Source organism: Cherax quadricarinatus, chromosome 84 (assembly GCF_038502225.1).
Source record: "Cherax quadricarinatus isolate ZL_2023a chromosome 84, ASM3850222v1, whole genome shotgun sequence".
NCBI classification, from domain to species: domain Eukaryota; kingdom Metazoa; phylum Arthropoda; class Malacostraca; order Decapoda; family Parastacidae; genus Cherax; species Cherax quadricarinatus.
This window is the reverse complement of record NC_091375.1, coordinates 695,689-713,148: the sequence shown is the minus strand read 5'-3', so window position 1 is coordinate 713,148 and position 17,460 is coordinate 695,689. Positions and strand designations below refer to the sequence as shown.

The 17,460-nt window shown below is 38.4% G+C and overlaps 1 protein-coding gene across 1 annotated transcript in view; it reads left to right on the top strand.

The window, feature by feature from the left end:
- The window catches only part of Pka-C1 (Protein kinase, cAMP-dependent, catalytic subunit 1), a gene marked incomplete in the record, with an annotated part of 110,012 nt that extends 102,236 nt beyond the window's left edge, over positions 1–7,776 (top strand). Inside the window, 1 exon segment of the mRNA XM_070102933.1 lies at positions 3,093–7,776. Coding sequence (XP_069959034.1) covers positions 3,093–3,218 — 126 coding nt within the window.
- Positions 7,777–17,460: the final 9,684 nt, after the last annotated feature.

Below are 17,460 nucleotides of genomic sequence, written 5' to 3'. Positions count from 1 at the left end.
CTATTTCACTAGTATTACTTCTATTCTATCGATTGAGCACAAGAAATTGCCAAGTCAACTGTTTCAACTACAAAATAAAGTGATCGGAAATTGTTAATTTGGCCAATTTAACACAAAGTTCAAAATATTCCAATTTCAAAATAGGGTCCAGAATGAACAATGTAGGCATTCCTGGCACTAAACTAACATTTCCTCTGTTCATTAGTTATGTTTTGAGGCTTTAAAATAAATTCCATTTTGATTTTTTAATCACATAATGAATTTTTATTCACACCAAAAAATAGAAGATTTACTGTTATGCAATACTGTAATAATTGTATAAATATCATCACCATATTTGTGAGTGTATATTAGACCCACCAGCTGATGTGTATTAGACGTGCGAGGTCGTTTGTTTACTCTTGAACATCGGCAAAAATTTAACATTTCTGCTACTTTGAGCTCAGTTTCAAGCCATTTCCAGTGCTAAAACCAATCAAAATCATCTCTATTTCTGTAATATGTCTTCCATTCTATCAAATGAGACCAAGAAATCGCAAATACAACTATAAAAAACATACGAAAAAACACTGCAAAGTTGCTGTTTTAATCGAAAAATCATGATTTCATTTTTTTTCTCTCATTATACACAGTGTGCTGCAGGATCTGTTTTATGTGGTGCACACATACCACATAGATGTATTCTCTCATATCTAGGCCCAAATGTACCACTCACAGTTTATCAGAGTGAGCTGAGCTCATGGCGTAGATCTACGGTTTGGACCCTGAACGTAAAGCCGTAGATCTACGGGACGGACCCTGAAAGGGTTAAGTAGAGTTGCAGAGGAACGAGGAGGCTTTAGGAAGGGTAGGGGATGTGTAAACAAAGTGCTTATGTTGAAACACACAAGTGAACAGTGCTTGGATAAAGGTATGGAACTTTTCATTGCATTTATGGATTTAGAAAAGACATTTGATAGGGTGGATAGGGGAGCAATGTTGCAAATGTATGGAATAGGTAGTAGGTTACTTCAAGCAGTAAAGAGCATCTGTCACTAGTGAGACTCAGATTAGGGTATGTAGGAGAGAGGGAAATTATTCTCCAGTAAAAAAAGGCCTTATGGATGCATGATGGCACAATGGTTGTTTAATATATTTATGAATGGGGTTATCCTAGGTAGTAGGCTGGCAAACGGCAACCTTCCACAGAGGTACTACTGTCCTGCGAAGTGTAAAATGGAAGCCTGTAATTGTTTTACATGATGGTAGGATTGCTGGTGTCTTTTTTTCTGTCTTGTAAACATGCAAGATTTCAGGTATGTCTTGCTACTTGCAATTAGGTCACACTACACTTGCTTGTACAAGCATATATATATATACACCTCTCTGGGTTTTCTTCTATTTTCTTTCTAGTTGTTGTTTATTTCCTCTGATCTCCATGGGGAAGTGGAACAGAATTCTTCCTCTGTAAGCTGTGTCGTAAGAAGCAACTAAAATGCCAGGAGCAAGGGGCTAATAACCCCTTCTGTATACATTTCTAAAATTAAAGAGAGAAACTTTTGTTTTTCTTTTTTGGGCCACCGTGCCTCTGTGGGATATGGCCGGTTTGTTGGAAGAATTAGACTGGGGTTGTAAAAGAAGCAAATGCTAGGGTGTTGGAGAGGTGTGGGATTGAAAGTTGATAAATTTGGTACAATGTGGGAATTTTCACAGCTACTTTTTGCTGATGATGCATTTCTTTTGGCAGAATCTGAAGAGGTTGCAAAGTTTGGTAAATGAATTTGGGATTTTATGTATTATATGGAAATTAAAAATGAATTTAGAAAAAAGCAAGGTAATGAATTTGAGAGGGTATGTAAAGGAAATAAATAAAAGTGAATATAAAGAGCAAAGTGATGAGATTATCAAAAATATAAGCAATGAGAGACTGGATGTTAGATTGGAGGGAGAGAGCATGGAGGAGGTGAATGTGTTCAGATACTTGGGAGTGGACTTGCCAGTGGATAGTTTTGAGATCGGGTGAACCATAGAATTGACAAAGAAAAAAGTGGGTGATGAATTGAAGCATCATTGGAGACAAACTTTGTGAACATTATGCAGAGAATTTGGAGTTTGCAGATTAGGAGGAGGTGGGGGTCATCCTAGGGAATGTTAGAGGGAAAGGGGGTAAAGGAGGTTTTGAGCGCTAGGGTTTGGACATCCACCAGGCTTGTGTGAGTATTGGAAACAAGTAGAGGCAAGTGGTTTTTCATGATTTGACATGCTGTAGGAGTATGAGCAAGGTAACATCTTTGAAGGGAATCAGGGGAAACTGATTGACTGGACTCAAGTCTTGGAGGTGGAAAGTATAGTGGCTGCACTCTGAAGGAAAGGTCATCCAAACTGTAATGTTGGTGCATTTCTGGGAAGACGGTGAGTGTTCTCTTTGTCAGGTCACCCTATCTCAGTGGGAGGTCTGTGTTAAAAATAAAATGTTTAGTTGAGATATAAACCCAAAAGGTCATAGGTACTTCATATTCTTATTATAGGGCAAATAGTTTTTTGATTGCATGCTTCTGATTCTTTCCCATAAAATAGTGCTGACTTTTTTGTAGTTTTCCTAACTTGTAATGATTGATCAGATTATGCTTAGAATTAATTTATTTGGTGCATTTATTAGCAATGTAATTGCAATAGTACTGTAGTATGGAAAATTCTATATCTTTCACTGCTTGAAAACCAAAACATACATTATAAGATTCTGGGACAAATTATAACAGAATTCTCAAAGTATTTTGGTTCAACAACTTATATGGAAACTTTTTCAGCATTGTTTAAGTTTTGTATTTAATCATTTATTGAAAGTTTTTTTTTTTTTTTTTTTTTTTTAAGATGTAACTTTTCCTAATACACGGGACATATTTTTGCTAAATATTACACGTACTTGTGTATTCAAAATATTAATAGCATATGCTGCCAGTTTATGCATTTCCTTGAGTACATTTTTATAGATTGTATAAATTAAGTTACCTAGAAAATAAGTTGTTTAAAGCCAGTATGTGATTGTTAGTAATTACCCTCTTAATTTTGCATGTTGTATTTTCCTGACAATTAAAATATTTTATCCATTTCAGGTTGAAGCTCCATTTATTCCCAAATGCAAAGGGCCTGGAGATACCAGCAACTTTGATGACTATGAGGAGGAAGCTCTTCGTATATCCTCTACAGAAAAATGTGCCAAGGAGTTTGCTGAGTTTTAAGAGGCCTTTTCCAGTATCTAGAGGCTAAGCTGACTCCCTGTGTATGTGTACAAGTTTAGTACTCCCCTCCAGAGACCCCAGTGCATGTGCATTGTTGTATACATAAGGCTGTGTGTGCACCAGTGTGTGTACCACACAGCTAGGTCTCAGGCAAGCAGTGGGCTATGAAAATGCAGCAGGTGCTCAGTTGTGGGAGATGCTGCTATGTACTTGGTGGCTCACACATGCAGACAGTGCCAGAGCCCAGGCTGTGATGGCATGCGTGCCAAGTAGCATGGCGTAGTTGGTGGTATTACTGAGCATGGGCATCTTTAGTGTTACTTGCAGTCAACTTTATGGAATGTAACATATAAATTCTTATTAACAATAGCTGTCAAGGAAGAAACACGTCGGTCTTATGATATGCATTATTTGATTAATATTTTGGAAAAGTTAATAGCAAGTAACACTGGAGGTAAATTTGCCTTTGTGAAGAAAAATGCCACTTCAGAAAGATGCCAGACAGAGGTTCTTCAGCAATGGCAGTGAGAGAATGGCATGAGTTGTGATGGTGGGAGCAAGTGCCATTTTTAGCAGATAAGGTGGCGTGCGTGAAGTGGTATGCCGAAGTCAGCCAGCCACTTGGGGTCCGGGAGCTAACCTAGTCATGTGGTGAGTGGGGGTTGACGGACTTACTGGGAAGAACACCAATGTACAGGAGACATACAGGCGGAATGGAGAGGTATGTAAAAGTTACTGATGAGTTTGAAAATAGTGCTATCTTGAAGAGAACATGGTCTTATTTTATGGCCAGGGTAACTTAGAGATGTTGCAGGAGTATAAATAAACATTGCTTTTAGTGAAAAAAAAATAAAAGGAATTAAGGCAGAGTGACAAAATGGAGGTCCTGCATCCATCAGTTTGACAGTGCTTCAAAATTAATGAAATCAAAACATATCCTTGATCTTAATGCTAACAAAGGAAAATTTCAAGAAAGAATAAATGCTAGAGCAAGGAGAAAGTCTTCAGCCCAGGCTAACTCCTCCGTCAGTCTCCTGGAGTCTCCCAATTGGCCGTCGTCAGAATCGACTGCAGCTTTGTTTACTACACATGGTCGATGCCCCAGATTAACTATGCCAAAATGCAGCCGACTCTCATCACACTTTGTAGATTACATAGTACACTTATATGGGTTTAACAGAGTTTTTATGATTTAATACATGAATGATAAATTGCTAGATTTCCCAAGTTGCATGTATGTAGGTATGTATCAAAGTTAATAACATAAAAAATATGTCCATGTGTGCAAAGTTGTAGAATAATTATATGTTTGATTAGTGTTTCTATGCGATTCACATTGATGTGATAAATATGAATGATGTGTGATGGCTTCTTTTCATCCATTTAAAAATGAAAAACTAGTTAGGAATGTGAAAATTAGATTTTGTGAAGTAATAATTTCTTTTAACTGCCTGTGGGAATGAATGGTTATTAATTGCCTAATTCTGAGAACAAATATTTTCTTCTCTTCCTCCTTGTGAAGTCTCGAGCTATATAATACTGTACGACTCTGTGAGTCCTAAGGCACACTGTAAAGAATAAATAATATTACTTGTCTATTTTCTTGCATTTTAGTCTATTGTAATGATTATGATTATTATTATTAGTTTGTGTTGTTATGGTCTGGCGCTCTGTTTACGTATCACACTAACCTTAGATGATTTTCGTTTAGGATTTTTTCCTAAAGAGCGTCTCGTTTCATTATAGTGCAATATTTTGATGATGAAAGTGAGAAGATCCCCTGTATCACTGTACTTTGCAATGTTAAAAGAATATGCAGCTCCAAGGTTTTCTGTCTGTGTATATATATAATTCTCAGATGACATAGCTGGCCTCATCAATACCCAAGTGTCCCAAGAACTGAAGTGAAGGCATGATGTGAACTGAGAGTCAGCCAGTAGACAAACAATTTACAAAAACTTAGGTTTGATTATTGCTTTTGCTAATAAGGACAATGTCTAAACTAGAAGTATGACTTTCCTGTATTGCCAGCCACATAGAAAGATTTATTCCTCCAGAGTTTGAGATAGGGAAGTATATTTGTACAGTTCTGAATTTAGTCAAAATGTTTTACATAAAATGGCACGTATGTGTTTATGCATAGAATGGATTATGGAAACATACCATTGTATACTTAGTTTCTTATGAATGATGTTAAGAGAGGATAGCCTTTTTTTTTTTTAATTGAAACAAAAACTGCTCAATGGGGAAAGTTCTTGATGCATTCTATATTGTCAAAATGCTTTGTGCCAGGCACTTGTGTATACTAATTATTTTCCCATAGTATTGTAACTTTTTTTGGAAACATAATGTGCAAGAATGGTGATGGAGATAAGTTAATTTTTATACCATAAGGGCCTTTTAGCAGGTTATGTATTTTAATGAGTACAACTCAAGCTGCTCTAGTTATGAAGCAAGTGCACTCAAACATCTAGTTGGAAGTAAAATATTTTCTTTACCGAGTGGAGAGTTATCCATTTTTAATTTTTTTTATCTACAAAATTACTGAAAATTTTTTTTTAAATTGACAAAATGTTAATCTTGTCATAGTAAGGAATCAGCATTTCCAGTTCAGTAATGGTTAATGCAGACTGATGGTTGGATCAAAAGCACTAAGAGCAGTATCCTGTAAGTGTTTTATACAGTAATACATGGTGCTCTGTATTACTCTTTCTGAAGAGTTAAATTAATACCTCCTCACATTGAATTTGCCCTGCAAAACCATGTCACTGTGTTAATGAAGTTTTTATTGGGGGCAGATATTACTATCAATTAGTGACTATATGCATCCCAGGTAGAGTAGAAATAGTTGGATATTAACCCTATCAATTCCACTTCCAAAGTTTAAGAATGTTCAGAACTAACTGTCATTACTTCAACAGTTTCAGAGTACAGTATGTTAGAATAGCAACTGTACATAAAAATTTTGTTGCTAGTCTAAGTTTTCAAGATAATACCTGAAACAAACCAGGTAGTATAAAAGTAATCTTTGTGCAGTACTTCACTTTAGAAAGAAAATAATTATTTATCATGAGTCTGAAGGGTTTTGAAATATAGACTGGATATTATCAAACTTAATGTTAAGATTGGGCCTTAAGAATACAACAGTAAAACTAAGAGAAGTGAGCACAAAAAAAAAAAAAATGAAAATTCATAGTTAACAAGTTAGATCTAAACATATTGCTGCTGCACTATTAAGCAGAATCCAGTTTGCTGTAAAACCAAAGCTTGTCAATTAGCTGAATCTTTTACAGATCCCGTGGATTCTGTCGCGTTTTCATTTAACTTTTTTTTTTTTTTTTTTTTTTTTTTTTTTTATTAACAAAGCTCAATTTGAATGTTTTATCCATTGATTGCAGCTTGTACTGGTTAAAGATTATTCTTGGGGCATGCATCAGTTTAACACCAGGCAAATTATCAACCAAACTCTTGTAACTTTCTTTTTAGGAGATTTTGTTACTTTTTTTTTTTGTCAGGTACTGTATAAAGAAATTGTAGGAAATATGTAAATGGTTTTTCTGATACTTTTTCAATGAGTTTGAATTACAGGTTTTTAATAGATACATTTTTTAAAATTTTATTGAATGCAACAGTTCTTTTTAAGTGAACTACTTAGTAGTAATTGAGCAGTTAACTGCAGCAGCCACAAACTGATGCACTACATACATTCCGCACACTGAGCCAGAGAAACATGGGCAAGTGAATTTTCTTGTTATCTTTCATATGATGTTTTCCTTGAATCACTGTAGAACTGAGTGATGCTCATTGTTTAACTTATTGGGAGTTGGAGTACAAATGTGGGCAATTTGTGAATATTTGAGAAGTTTTAACTTAATTGTGATAGGTGAATTAATCATGGACTTCTCATATCTCCTTTTAGACTAGTTTGTAAGGCAGAGAATTACTTCAGAAGATAATGCACTCCATTTGTTCTCATGGAGGTTCTAACACATTTGTTATAAAATTCACATTTGCCCAAGTAAGCCTCTGCAAGCTGCGGTGAAAGGGAGTGATGATTGTTGAAGAATTATGGTAGTGATGGTCATGATGATTCTAAAGAATGGATAAACAAAAACAAGACTGACGTGTGTTAGTGGGTTCCTCGATGTTGACTGTATGAATTCCTCCGCTCCCTAAACAAGCAATGTATGCAAGGTCCCCTTCAGCCACAGAAATATCTTCTTTTTAAGGGCTGTATGATGTGTGGTTTTAGCATTGATTCATCCCCTAATGATTGTTACTATATATATATGATATGCATCTCAGAACTGCTAGTATCTATTTTTCTTAATCTCTAATGTGCATTAGTATGTCTGTGTGTGTATGTGCCCTTAGGAATATGTTTTTAAAGAAACCTGTGGTTGGGACCTGGTATACAAAGCTTAATCCAGACTATATCCCAGTTGAGTATTTAATCTATGTTCAGTGTTCATAGTCTGATTGCATTGAGTTATTATTTTGTGATTTGTAGTTGCCAATTTTGAATAAGACGTTAATAAATGAAACATGTATGAGACAAGACATTTCATTATGCCTATAATAATTATAATACTTAAGTTGTATGGAAGGAGATGAGTGGTGTGAATACAGCCTCTCGTCACTTAGTGACATACTCTCTGACCAGTATGCATACCTAAATAATAAATAATAAACATGCTAGATAACAGGGATATCTTGCTACTCCTACTTACACTTTGGTCACACTTCACAGACACGCACATGCATATATATATACATACATCTAGGTTTTTCTCCTTTTCTAAATAGCTCTTGTTCTTCTTTATTTCTTCTATTGTCCATGGGGAAGTGGAAAAGAATCTTTCCTCCGTAAGCCATGCATGTCGTATGAGGCGAATAAAATGCCGGGAGCAATGGGCTAGTAACCCATTCTCCTGTAGACATTTACTAAAAAAGAGAAGAAGAAAAACTTTATAAAACTGGGCTGCTTGAATGTGCGTGGATGTAGTGCGGATGACAAGAAACAGATGATTGCTGATGTCATGAATGAAAAGAAGTTGGATGTCCTGGCCCTAAGCGAAACAAAGCTGAAGGGGGGTAGGGGAGTTTCAGTGGGGGGAAATAAATGGGATTAAATCTGGAGTATCTGAGAGAGTTAGAGCAAAGGAAGGGGTAGCAGTAATGTTGAATGATCAGTTATGGAAGGAGAAAAGAGAATATGAATGTGTAAATGCAAGAATTATGTGGATTAAAGTAAAGGTTGGATGCGAGAAGTGGGTCATAATAAGCGTGTATGCACCTGGAGAAGAGAGGAATGCAGAGGAGAGAGAGAGATTTTGGGAGATGTTAAGTGAATGTATAGGAGCCTTTGAACCAAGTGAGAGTAATTGTGGTAGGGGACCTGAATGCTAAAGTAGGAGAAACTTTTAGAGAGGGTGTGGTAGATAAGTTTGGGGTGCCAGGTGTAAATGATAATGGGAGCCCTTTGATTGAACTTTGTATAGAAAGGGGTTTAGTTATAGGTAATACATATTTTAAGAAAAAGAGGATAAATAAGTATACAAGATATGATGTAGGGTAAAATGACAGTAGTTTGTTGGATTATGTATTGGTAGATAAAAGACTGTTGAGTAGATTTCAGGATGTATATGTTTATAGAGGGGCCACAGATATATCAGATCACTTTCTAGTTGTAGCTGCACTGAGAGTAAAAGGTAGATGGGATACAAGGAGAATAGAAGCATCAGGGAAGAGAGAGGTGAAGGTTTATGAACTAAAAGAGGAGGCAGTTAGGGTAAGATATAAATAGCTATTGGAGGATAGATGGGCTAATGAGAGCATAGGCAATGGGGTCGAAGAGGTATGGGGTAGGTTTAAAAATGTAGTGTTAGTGTTCAGAAGTTTGTGGTTACAGGAAAGTGGGTCTGGAGGGAAGAGGAGCAATTGGTGGAATGATGTAAAGAGAGTAGTAAGGGAGAAAAAGTTAGCATATGAGAAGTTTTTACAAAGTAGAAGTGATGCAAGGAGGGAAGAGTATAAGAGAGTGGTGAAGCAATGTAAAAAGAGAGCAAATGAGAGTGGGTGAGATGTTATCAACAAATTTTGTTGAAAATAAAGTTTTGGAGTGAGATTAACAAGTTAAGAAAGCCTAGAGAACAAATGGATTTGTCAGTTAAAAATAGGAGAGGAGAGTTAGAGGTATTGGGAAGATGGAGGGAATATTTTGAGGAATTGTTAAATGTTGATGAAGATAAGGAAGCTGTGATTTCGTGTATAGGGCAAGAAGGAATAACATCTTGTAGGAGTGAGGAAGAGCCAGATGTTAGTGTGGGGGAAGTTCGTGAGGCAGTAGGTAAAATGAAAGGGGGTAAGGCAGCCGGGATTGATGGGATAAAGATAGAAATGTTAAAAGCAGGTGGGGATATAGTTTTGGAGTGGTTGGTGCAATTATTTAATAAATGTATGGAAGAGGGTAAGGTACCTAGGGATTGGCAGAGAGCATGCATAGTTCCTTTGTATAAAGGCAAAGGGGATAAAAGTGCAAAAATTATAGGGGGATAAGTCTGTTGAGTATACCTGGTAAAGTGTATGGTAGAGTTATTATTGAAAGAATTAAGAGTAAGACGGAGAATAGGATAGCAGATGAACAAGGAGGCTTTAGGAAAGGTAGGGGGTGTGTGGACCAGGTGTTTACAGTGAAACATATAAGTGAACAGTATTTAGATAAGGCTACAGAGGTCTTTGTGGCATTTATGGATTTGGAAAAGGCGTATGACAGGGTGGATAGGGGGGCAATGTGGCAGATGTTGCAGGTGTATGGTGTAGGAGGTAGGTTACTGAAAGCAGTGAAGAGTTTTTACGAGGATAGTGAGGCTCAAGTTAGAGTATGTAGGAAAGAGGGAAATTATTTCCCAGTAAAAGTAGGCCTTAGACAAGGATGTGTGATGTCACCGTGGTTGTTTAATATATTTATAGATGGGGTTGTAAGAGAAGTAAATGCGAGGGTCTTGGCAAGAGGCGTGGAGTTAAAAGATAAAGAATCACACACAAAGTGGAGTCGTCACAGTTGCTCTTTGCTGATGACACTGCTCTTGGGAGATTCTGAAGAGAAGTTGCAGAGATTGGTGGATGAATTTGGTAGGGTGTGCAAAAGAAGAAAATTGAAAGTGAATACAGGAAAGAGTAAGGTTATGAGGATAACAAAAAGATTAGGTGATGAAAGATTGGATATCAGATTGGAGGGAGAGAGTATGGAGGAGGTGAATGTATTCAGATATTTGGGAGTGGACGTGTCAGCGGATGGGTCTATGAAAGATGAGGTGAATCATAGAATTGATGAGGGGAAAAGGGTGAGTGGTGCACTTAGGAGTCTGTGGAGACAAAGAACTTTGTCCTTGGAGGCAAAGAGGGGAATGTATGAGAGTATAGTTTTTACCAATGCTCTTATATGGGTGTCCCCTCAAGGAAGGTTCCTTGATGTTGGTGAGGGGCTCTTGATTTAGGGAATTGGATCTGTGCTCCAGTTCCCTGAATTAAGCCTGAATGCCTTCCACATCCCCCCCAGGCGCTGTATAATCCTCCGGGTTTAGCGCTTCCCCCTTGATTATAATAATAATAATCTTATATGGGTGTGAAGCATGGGTGATGAATGTTGCAGCGAGGAGAAGGCTGGAGGCAATGGACCCCTCAAGGAAGGTTCCTTGATGTTGGTGAGGGGCTCTTGATTTAGGGAATTGGATCTGTGCTCCAGTTCCCCGAATTAAGCCTGAATGCCTTCCACATCCCCCCCAGGCGCTGTATAATCCTCCGGGTTTAGCGCTTCCCCTTGATTATAATAATAATAATGGAGGCAATGGAGATGTCATGTCTGAGGGCAATGTGTGGTGTGAATATAATGCAGAGAATTCGTAGTTTGGAAGTTAGGAGGAGGTGCGGGATTACCAAAACTGTTGTCCAGAGGGCTGAGGAAGGGTTGTTGAGGTGGTTCGGACATGTAGAGAGAATGGAGCGAAACAGAATGACTTACAGAGTGTATCAGTCTGTAGTGGAAGGAAGGCGGGGTAGGGGTCGGCCTAGGAAAGGTTGGAGGGAGGGGGTAAAGGAGGTTTTGTGTGCGAGGGGCTTGGACTTCCAGCAGGCATGCATGAGCGTGTTTGATAGGAGTGAATGGAGACAAATGGTTTTTAATACTTGACGTGCTGTTGGAGTGTGAGCAAAGTAACATTTATGAAGGGGTTCAGGGAAACCGGCAGGCCGGACTTGAGTCCTGGAGATGGGAAGTACAGTGCCTGCACTCTGAAGGAGGGGTGTTAATGTTGCAGTTTAAAAACTGTAGTGTAAAGCACCCTTCTGGCAAGATAGTGATGGAGTGAATGATGGTGAAAGTTTTTCTTTTTCGGTCCACCCTGCCTTGGTGGGAATCGGCCAGTGTGATAATAAAATAAAATAAAATAGAGCTGATTTCCTCTATTCTGTTTATTACAATATACAGTACACTACTATATAAGCATTTAAAAATATACCAGAAATGTTATAAATGGTGCAAAGGTGACATTAAAACAATATCAAAGATGGTTGACATAAACCCACTACCATTATAGCATGCTCTTCACTTAGCGACAAATTCGTTTACTGATGTGATCTTAGGAACGGAGCTCCATTGTTAAGTGAGGAGAGGCTATATTTTGCAAACAATTCAGAACAGATTAGGGTTGCCAAGGGTATATATAATTCAGAGGGCTGAAGAAGGCTTATGTACATAATTTGCATATTTAGAGATGGAGCAGAATAGGATTACTTTGTGGAGTATATAGATTGGGTAGGTGGGTGGGGAGGGAGTCATCCCAGGAAGAATTAGAGGTGCTTAGGTGCTTGAGTATCCAAGAGGTATGTGTGAGAGCGTTAGATTGGAGTGAGTCCAAGTAAGTGGTTTTTATGATTTGAAAGTGCTGTTGGTGTATGAGGCACATACATTGATGAAGGGATCCTGGAAAACCTGTTAGCCAGACTCTCTCACTGTGCCTGCCCTGGGGAGGAAATTTGTTGAGGTTTGGAGGGCCATCTTAACTGATATCAGCACAATTCTGGATGGAGCTTGATTTTTGTGGAGGATCTGGGTTACCTTGAAAACTGCTGTCAATAATAGTTGTATTAATTTATCTGGTAAAGTCATCTGCAGCAGTGCTATAAAAAGAAAACATATTTATGATCATGTACTGTACAGGCTGGCCATTACTAATCCAGCTATCAGTAATCCGGTTCCATGAGTAATCTGGCACTAATTTTGCTGTATAGTCCTTGTGGCTTAGCGCTTCTTTTTGATTATAATAATAATAATGGCACTAATTTTGGCTAGCATAATTTCAAATTTCTGGGGTTTCCTCACCAACCAGCCGATACTGTTTGGTGTCGCTACTTGCTGTATAAGTTGTTCCAATTACTTTTTCTCCATTCATTGTTATGACCTGCTCACTTTTAGCCCTAGCCATGGTTCCACTGAATAAAAGAAATGCTTCTCGTTGTGCAAAGCACATACACCGTATATTGTCCATAAAAGGTAAGTTGGTTTTGAAGCCACTGTCAGTCGCCTTGAGCTCAGCTCACTTGGATAAGTTGTAACTAGTAAATTTGGGCCTACATATGTGAGAATAGGTCTGTGTGGTAAGTGTGCAATATATAAAAAATCCTGCAGCACGCAGTGCATAATGAGAAAAAACAGCGACCATGCTTTTGATGTAAAACGCTGACTTTTGCGGTGTATTTTTGTATGGTTGTAGTCTTGTTTTTTTTGGTCTCTTTTGATTCAAAGATATATTACAGAAATAAATATAATTTTGATTGGTTTCATGCCGGAAAGTACCTTAAAATTGAGATCAAAGAAGCAGAAATGTTCGATTTTTGCTGATGTTCAAGAGTAAGCAAATGATGTCACCATCCAGTACATGTCCAACTGGCCAGTCGGATATGCAGTCACAAATTGGTCGACATTATTTATACAATTATTACAGTAATGCAGTAGTCTGCATAACAGTAAATCTTCTATATTTTGTGTGAATAAAAATTCAAAATGGAAAGCAAGCATAATATAAAAGGGACCTGGAGACATGACTGATGAACAGAGAAAATATTATTTTATTGCCAGGAATGTCTGCATTGTTTAGTCTGGACCCTATTTTGAAATTGGCATCTCTTAAAATTTGGGTGAAATTGGCCAAATTACTGATTCCTGACCACTTTATTGGGTAGTTGACGTAGGTAAATGGGCAGTTTCTTGTACTCAGTGAACAGATTAGAAGGAATACTAGCAAAATAGCTATAAGTTTGGTAGACTAGAAGATTGGAATAGGCCAAAAATAGGGCCTAAAGTGGGTGAAGTCGCCAATGTGTAAATATCGCCATTGTGTTAAGTGTATTCTTACCTAACTACTATGTAATCCAGCAAAATCACTAATCTGGCACCCTACAGGTCCCGATGATGCCGAATTGGTGGTGGTCAACCCATACTTGGTCCCCTGATGATTTCTAGTGTATGTGCCCCTTCAGTAACCCTGGCTTTTGGTATGTTAAATGCTTTCCTTGTTTGGCTCTGTAGTTGGTGAATGTAAATAAAGTTGAACTTGTGGGCCATTAAAGATGTATAATACTTGAGGTAAAAGGCCACAGGTGCAACTAATGTGACATTATATTGTGGTAGCATTTCACTCTCCAGGAGCTTCTTACCAAGCTGTTGATAAAGCTCCTGGAGAGTGAAACATTGCCACAATAAAATGTCACATTAGTTGCGCTTGTGTCCTTTTTACCTCACATATTGCCGGTAATTCTTCCAATGTTAATACATACATGTATGATACTACCTTTTCCAATGCTTGTAATATGGTGGTTCAGGCCTCTGAGTTTTATAGAACTCCCAGGAATGGAATTATGGTTCTTATTCTGTATCACCACTACATACAAGTTTTTGTGCTCCAAATAATGTAATAACTCCATTTCTGTTAGAGCTATACCAACTGGCCTATCTCGTTCTATTAAATTCTGATAACTTACTGCCTGTCCTAACCAATGCCAGTAAGCAACTCTCCTGACCTGGCTTCTATCCTTAATACTGGAATTTACTGAACTTAATGATGTTAAATGCAATTAGGCATCACTGCCTGGGTGTCCCAGGGTTATATATCTTTCTTCAGCTCAACCCATATGGGAATTTACTTCATTGACTGATGAATTCTTTTATTATTATTATTATTATTATTATTATTATTATTATTATTATTATTATTATTATTATTATTATTATTATTATTATTATTATTATTATTATTATTATTATTATTATTATTATATGTATTACATAAAACAGTGGATGTTGGTAGACAGCAACTGTCCAGGGAGGCACTACCGTCCTGCCAAGTGAGTGTGAGATGGAAGTTTTACATGATAGTAGGATTGCTGGTTTCTTTTTTTTCTCTCGTAAGCATGCAAGATTTCAGGTATGTCTTGCTACTTCTACTTACACTTAGGTCACATTGCACATGCATAGACAAGCATATATATCCACACACGTCCTTCTGGGTTTTCTTCTGTTTCCTTACTAGTTCTTGTTTATTTCCTATTATCTCCATGGGGAAGTGAAACAGAATTCTTCCTCCATGAGCCATGCGTGTCATAAGAGGTGTCTAAAATGCCAGGAGCAAGAGGCTAGTAACCCCTTCTCCTGTATATATTATTAAATTTAAAAGGAAAGACTTTTGTTTTTCCTTTTGGGTCACCCTCCCTCGGTGGGATATGGCCAGTTTGTTGAATGAAGAAATTGGTAACATTCAGCACTAAGCTCTGCAACTCTCCATTTACCCTCCTTTAATTTCAGTGTTGTTGAGGTGTCAGTATATGGCAGCTTGACTGATGTATGTATTCCAGTGCTTCAGCACTTGCCCTCCTTTGGATCTTCCTATTACACGTCTTCACTGTAATCTGATCAGGAGTGGTGTTGCCTCTCCAGCAAAACTTTTATGGTTCTTTTCAAAAATCAGTTGCATTGACGAGTGACCCTAGTTTCACAGCTTCTACTTGCTCCAGCTGCAAATTATTGAAACATATGGTTAAAAATAGTAAAGTATGGCCTAAAACTGTTTTTCTCGTGCATTATAGACCCTTTATCTCAATCCAGTAGTGTACATTTGCAATATCTTTGCTGTATGCCAGATTCTTGTGGCAGTCTTCTTAACTTAGTGCCACTGCCTAGCAGTATCATATCCTGTCCCAAGCCTATTTTTCAAATTTATGAGGCCTGTATCCGTTTTTTTCAAGGCCTTTCTGCCAGAGATGCTTTTTGTTCCCAGATTGTTATTATTACTATTATTATTATTATTATTATGATAAAGAAGTGCTAAACCTACAAGGATCATACAGCCCCAGATTAGTAACGAGTGCAAAGTTAACCCCCCACCCCCCAATCAGTTGAGTCTAGCCTCAATGCTATCCCAAGGACTTTACTTCTCTCTGTATGAGAATGATTTTGTCATTGTTTATGCTGGCACAATCAGCTGGTAAGTCACATTATAATGCACAAATGACCGTGCATTCAGCTGGGGTGTCTAATATAGTTTCAAAGTTCTTTGTATCCCAAATAAACTTAATTCATTGGCTTTAACTGCCAAATTTGGAAATCAAACATTCCTAAAAGTTATATATTTTAGCATATTGAATTAATTTTTTATTTTTATTTTTTAAGGCAATAAGCACATATACTGCTCCTGTGGGGAGCAGAAGCAGGATAATACTGCACCACCTCTTGGGGCCCTTAACAACAACAACAGTTTGGTGTGTGTCATGGGTGCCAACACATGGTGTGTGATTCTCTCCTCCTATATCCATATATCAGTGATGCAGATTACATGGTGAGTTTAAATATGTGGCCTATAGTTATAACTTTCCTCTTGACATATGCAAGACATCACCATCCCTGTAGAAGCAGTTATTAGATGTACTAGTCATTATATTTTGTTGTTGCAGAAGTACTATGAAGATTCTATGTTCAATAAAGCCTAGAGATAAGGCCTGTGTTTCTATCACAACAATTTATTGAACATAGAATCCTGGGCTACCTGGTGGTGATCCTGAGCTAGACTACATCACAACATGGAGCATTTACTGAAACCTGAGAGGCTAGACTGTGACCCCAGCTTATCAACGGCTGCTCAGGAATGGAAGCACTGGTTTAAGACTTTCGAAAACTTTTTGGGAGCACTTCCTAAAACAGATCTAGATAAACTAAGTCTGCTCATCAATTTTGTGTCACCTAAGATATATGAGGCTATTTCTGAGTGTAATACCTACGAAGATGCTATCAAAACCCTCAAGTCTCAGTATATTAAACCTACAAATGAAATCTTTGCACGCTATCGCCTTGCAACTCGCCGCCAGCAGATTGATGAGTCCTTAGAGGAATACCTTCAAGCACTGAAAATTTTAGGTAAGGACTGTCACTTCCAAGCAGTGACAGCTGCTCAGTATTGTGAAGAGTCCATCAGGGATGCTTTTATCAGTGGCCTGCAATCACCAACCTCTTTAAGGGGGGCTCCTTGGTGTGGTGAAGAGGCTCTTGGTCTGAGGAATTAGCCCTGTCAGTCTTCTTCCTCAGACCGAACCTAATTACCCCCCATTCTCCCCTCCCCTATCCCATCCTCCCCATCCTCCCCTTTTTCCATTCCTCCTCCTCCTCCTCACCCCTCCCTTTTGCCCTTCCTCTTTTTGGCCTTTGGGATTTCTCCCACAGGCGCGTTAGTTCCTAGGTAGGGAAAGGACACCAGGGTCCATCCCATTCCGTTGAGGTTCTTGGCGGTGGCATAGTTTGCCGTGGAATCTGGATTGCCTGGGGATGTCCCGATCCCTCTCCGGTATCCTGGAGTAGCTTTGGGTGTCTTTCGGGCGACGGGTGTATCTCTGGAAGCCACCTTTCGGATTCCGGAGGTGGTGGCCGAAGGAGGTATGCTTTGTGGCGGATATCCGGCCACCCTCTCTTTTGTCCACCGAGGTAGCTCGGCAGATGTGAGGTTGCTATCCTGGATTGCTGGTTTACTGGCATGAAGGGTAGGGTATGGCACGGGTTCCATGCTGCATCTGTGCTACTAGCGGTGCTGAGGTCCTCTTGGGCGCGGAGGGAGATTTCCGGCCCTTTCATTCCTCCTGGGAACTATTCCTCCCCGCTCCCCCCTTTTTTTATTCTTTTTTTTAATTTTATTTTCTTTTC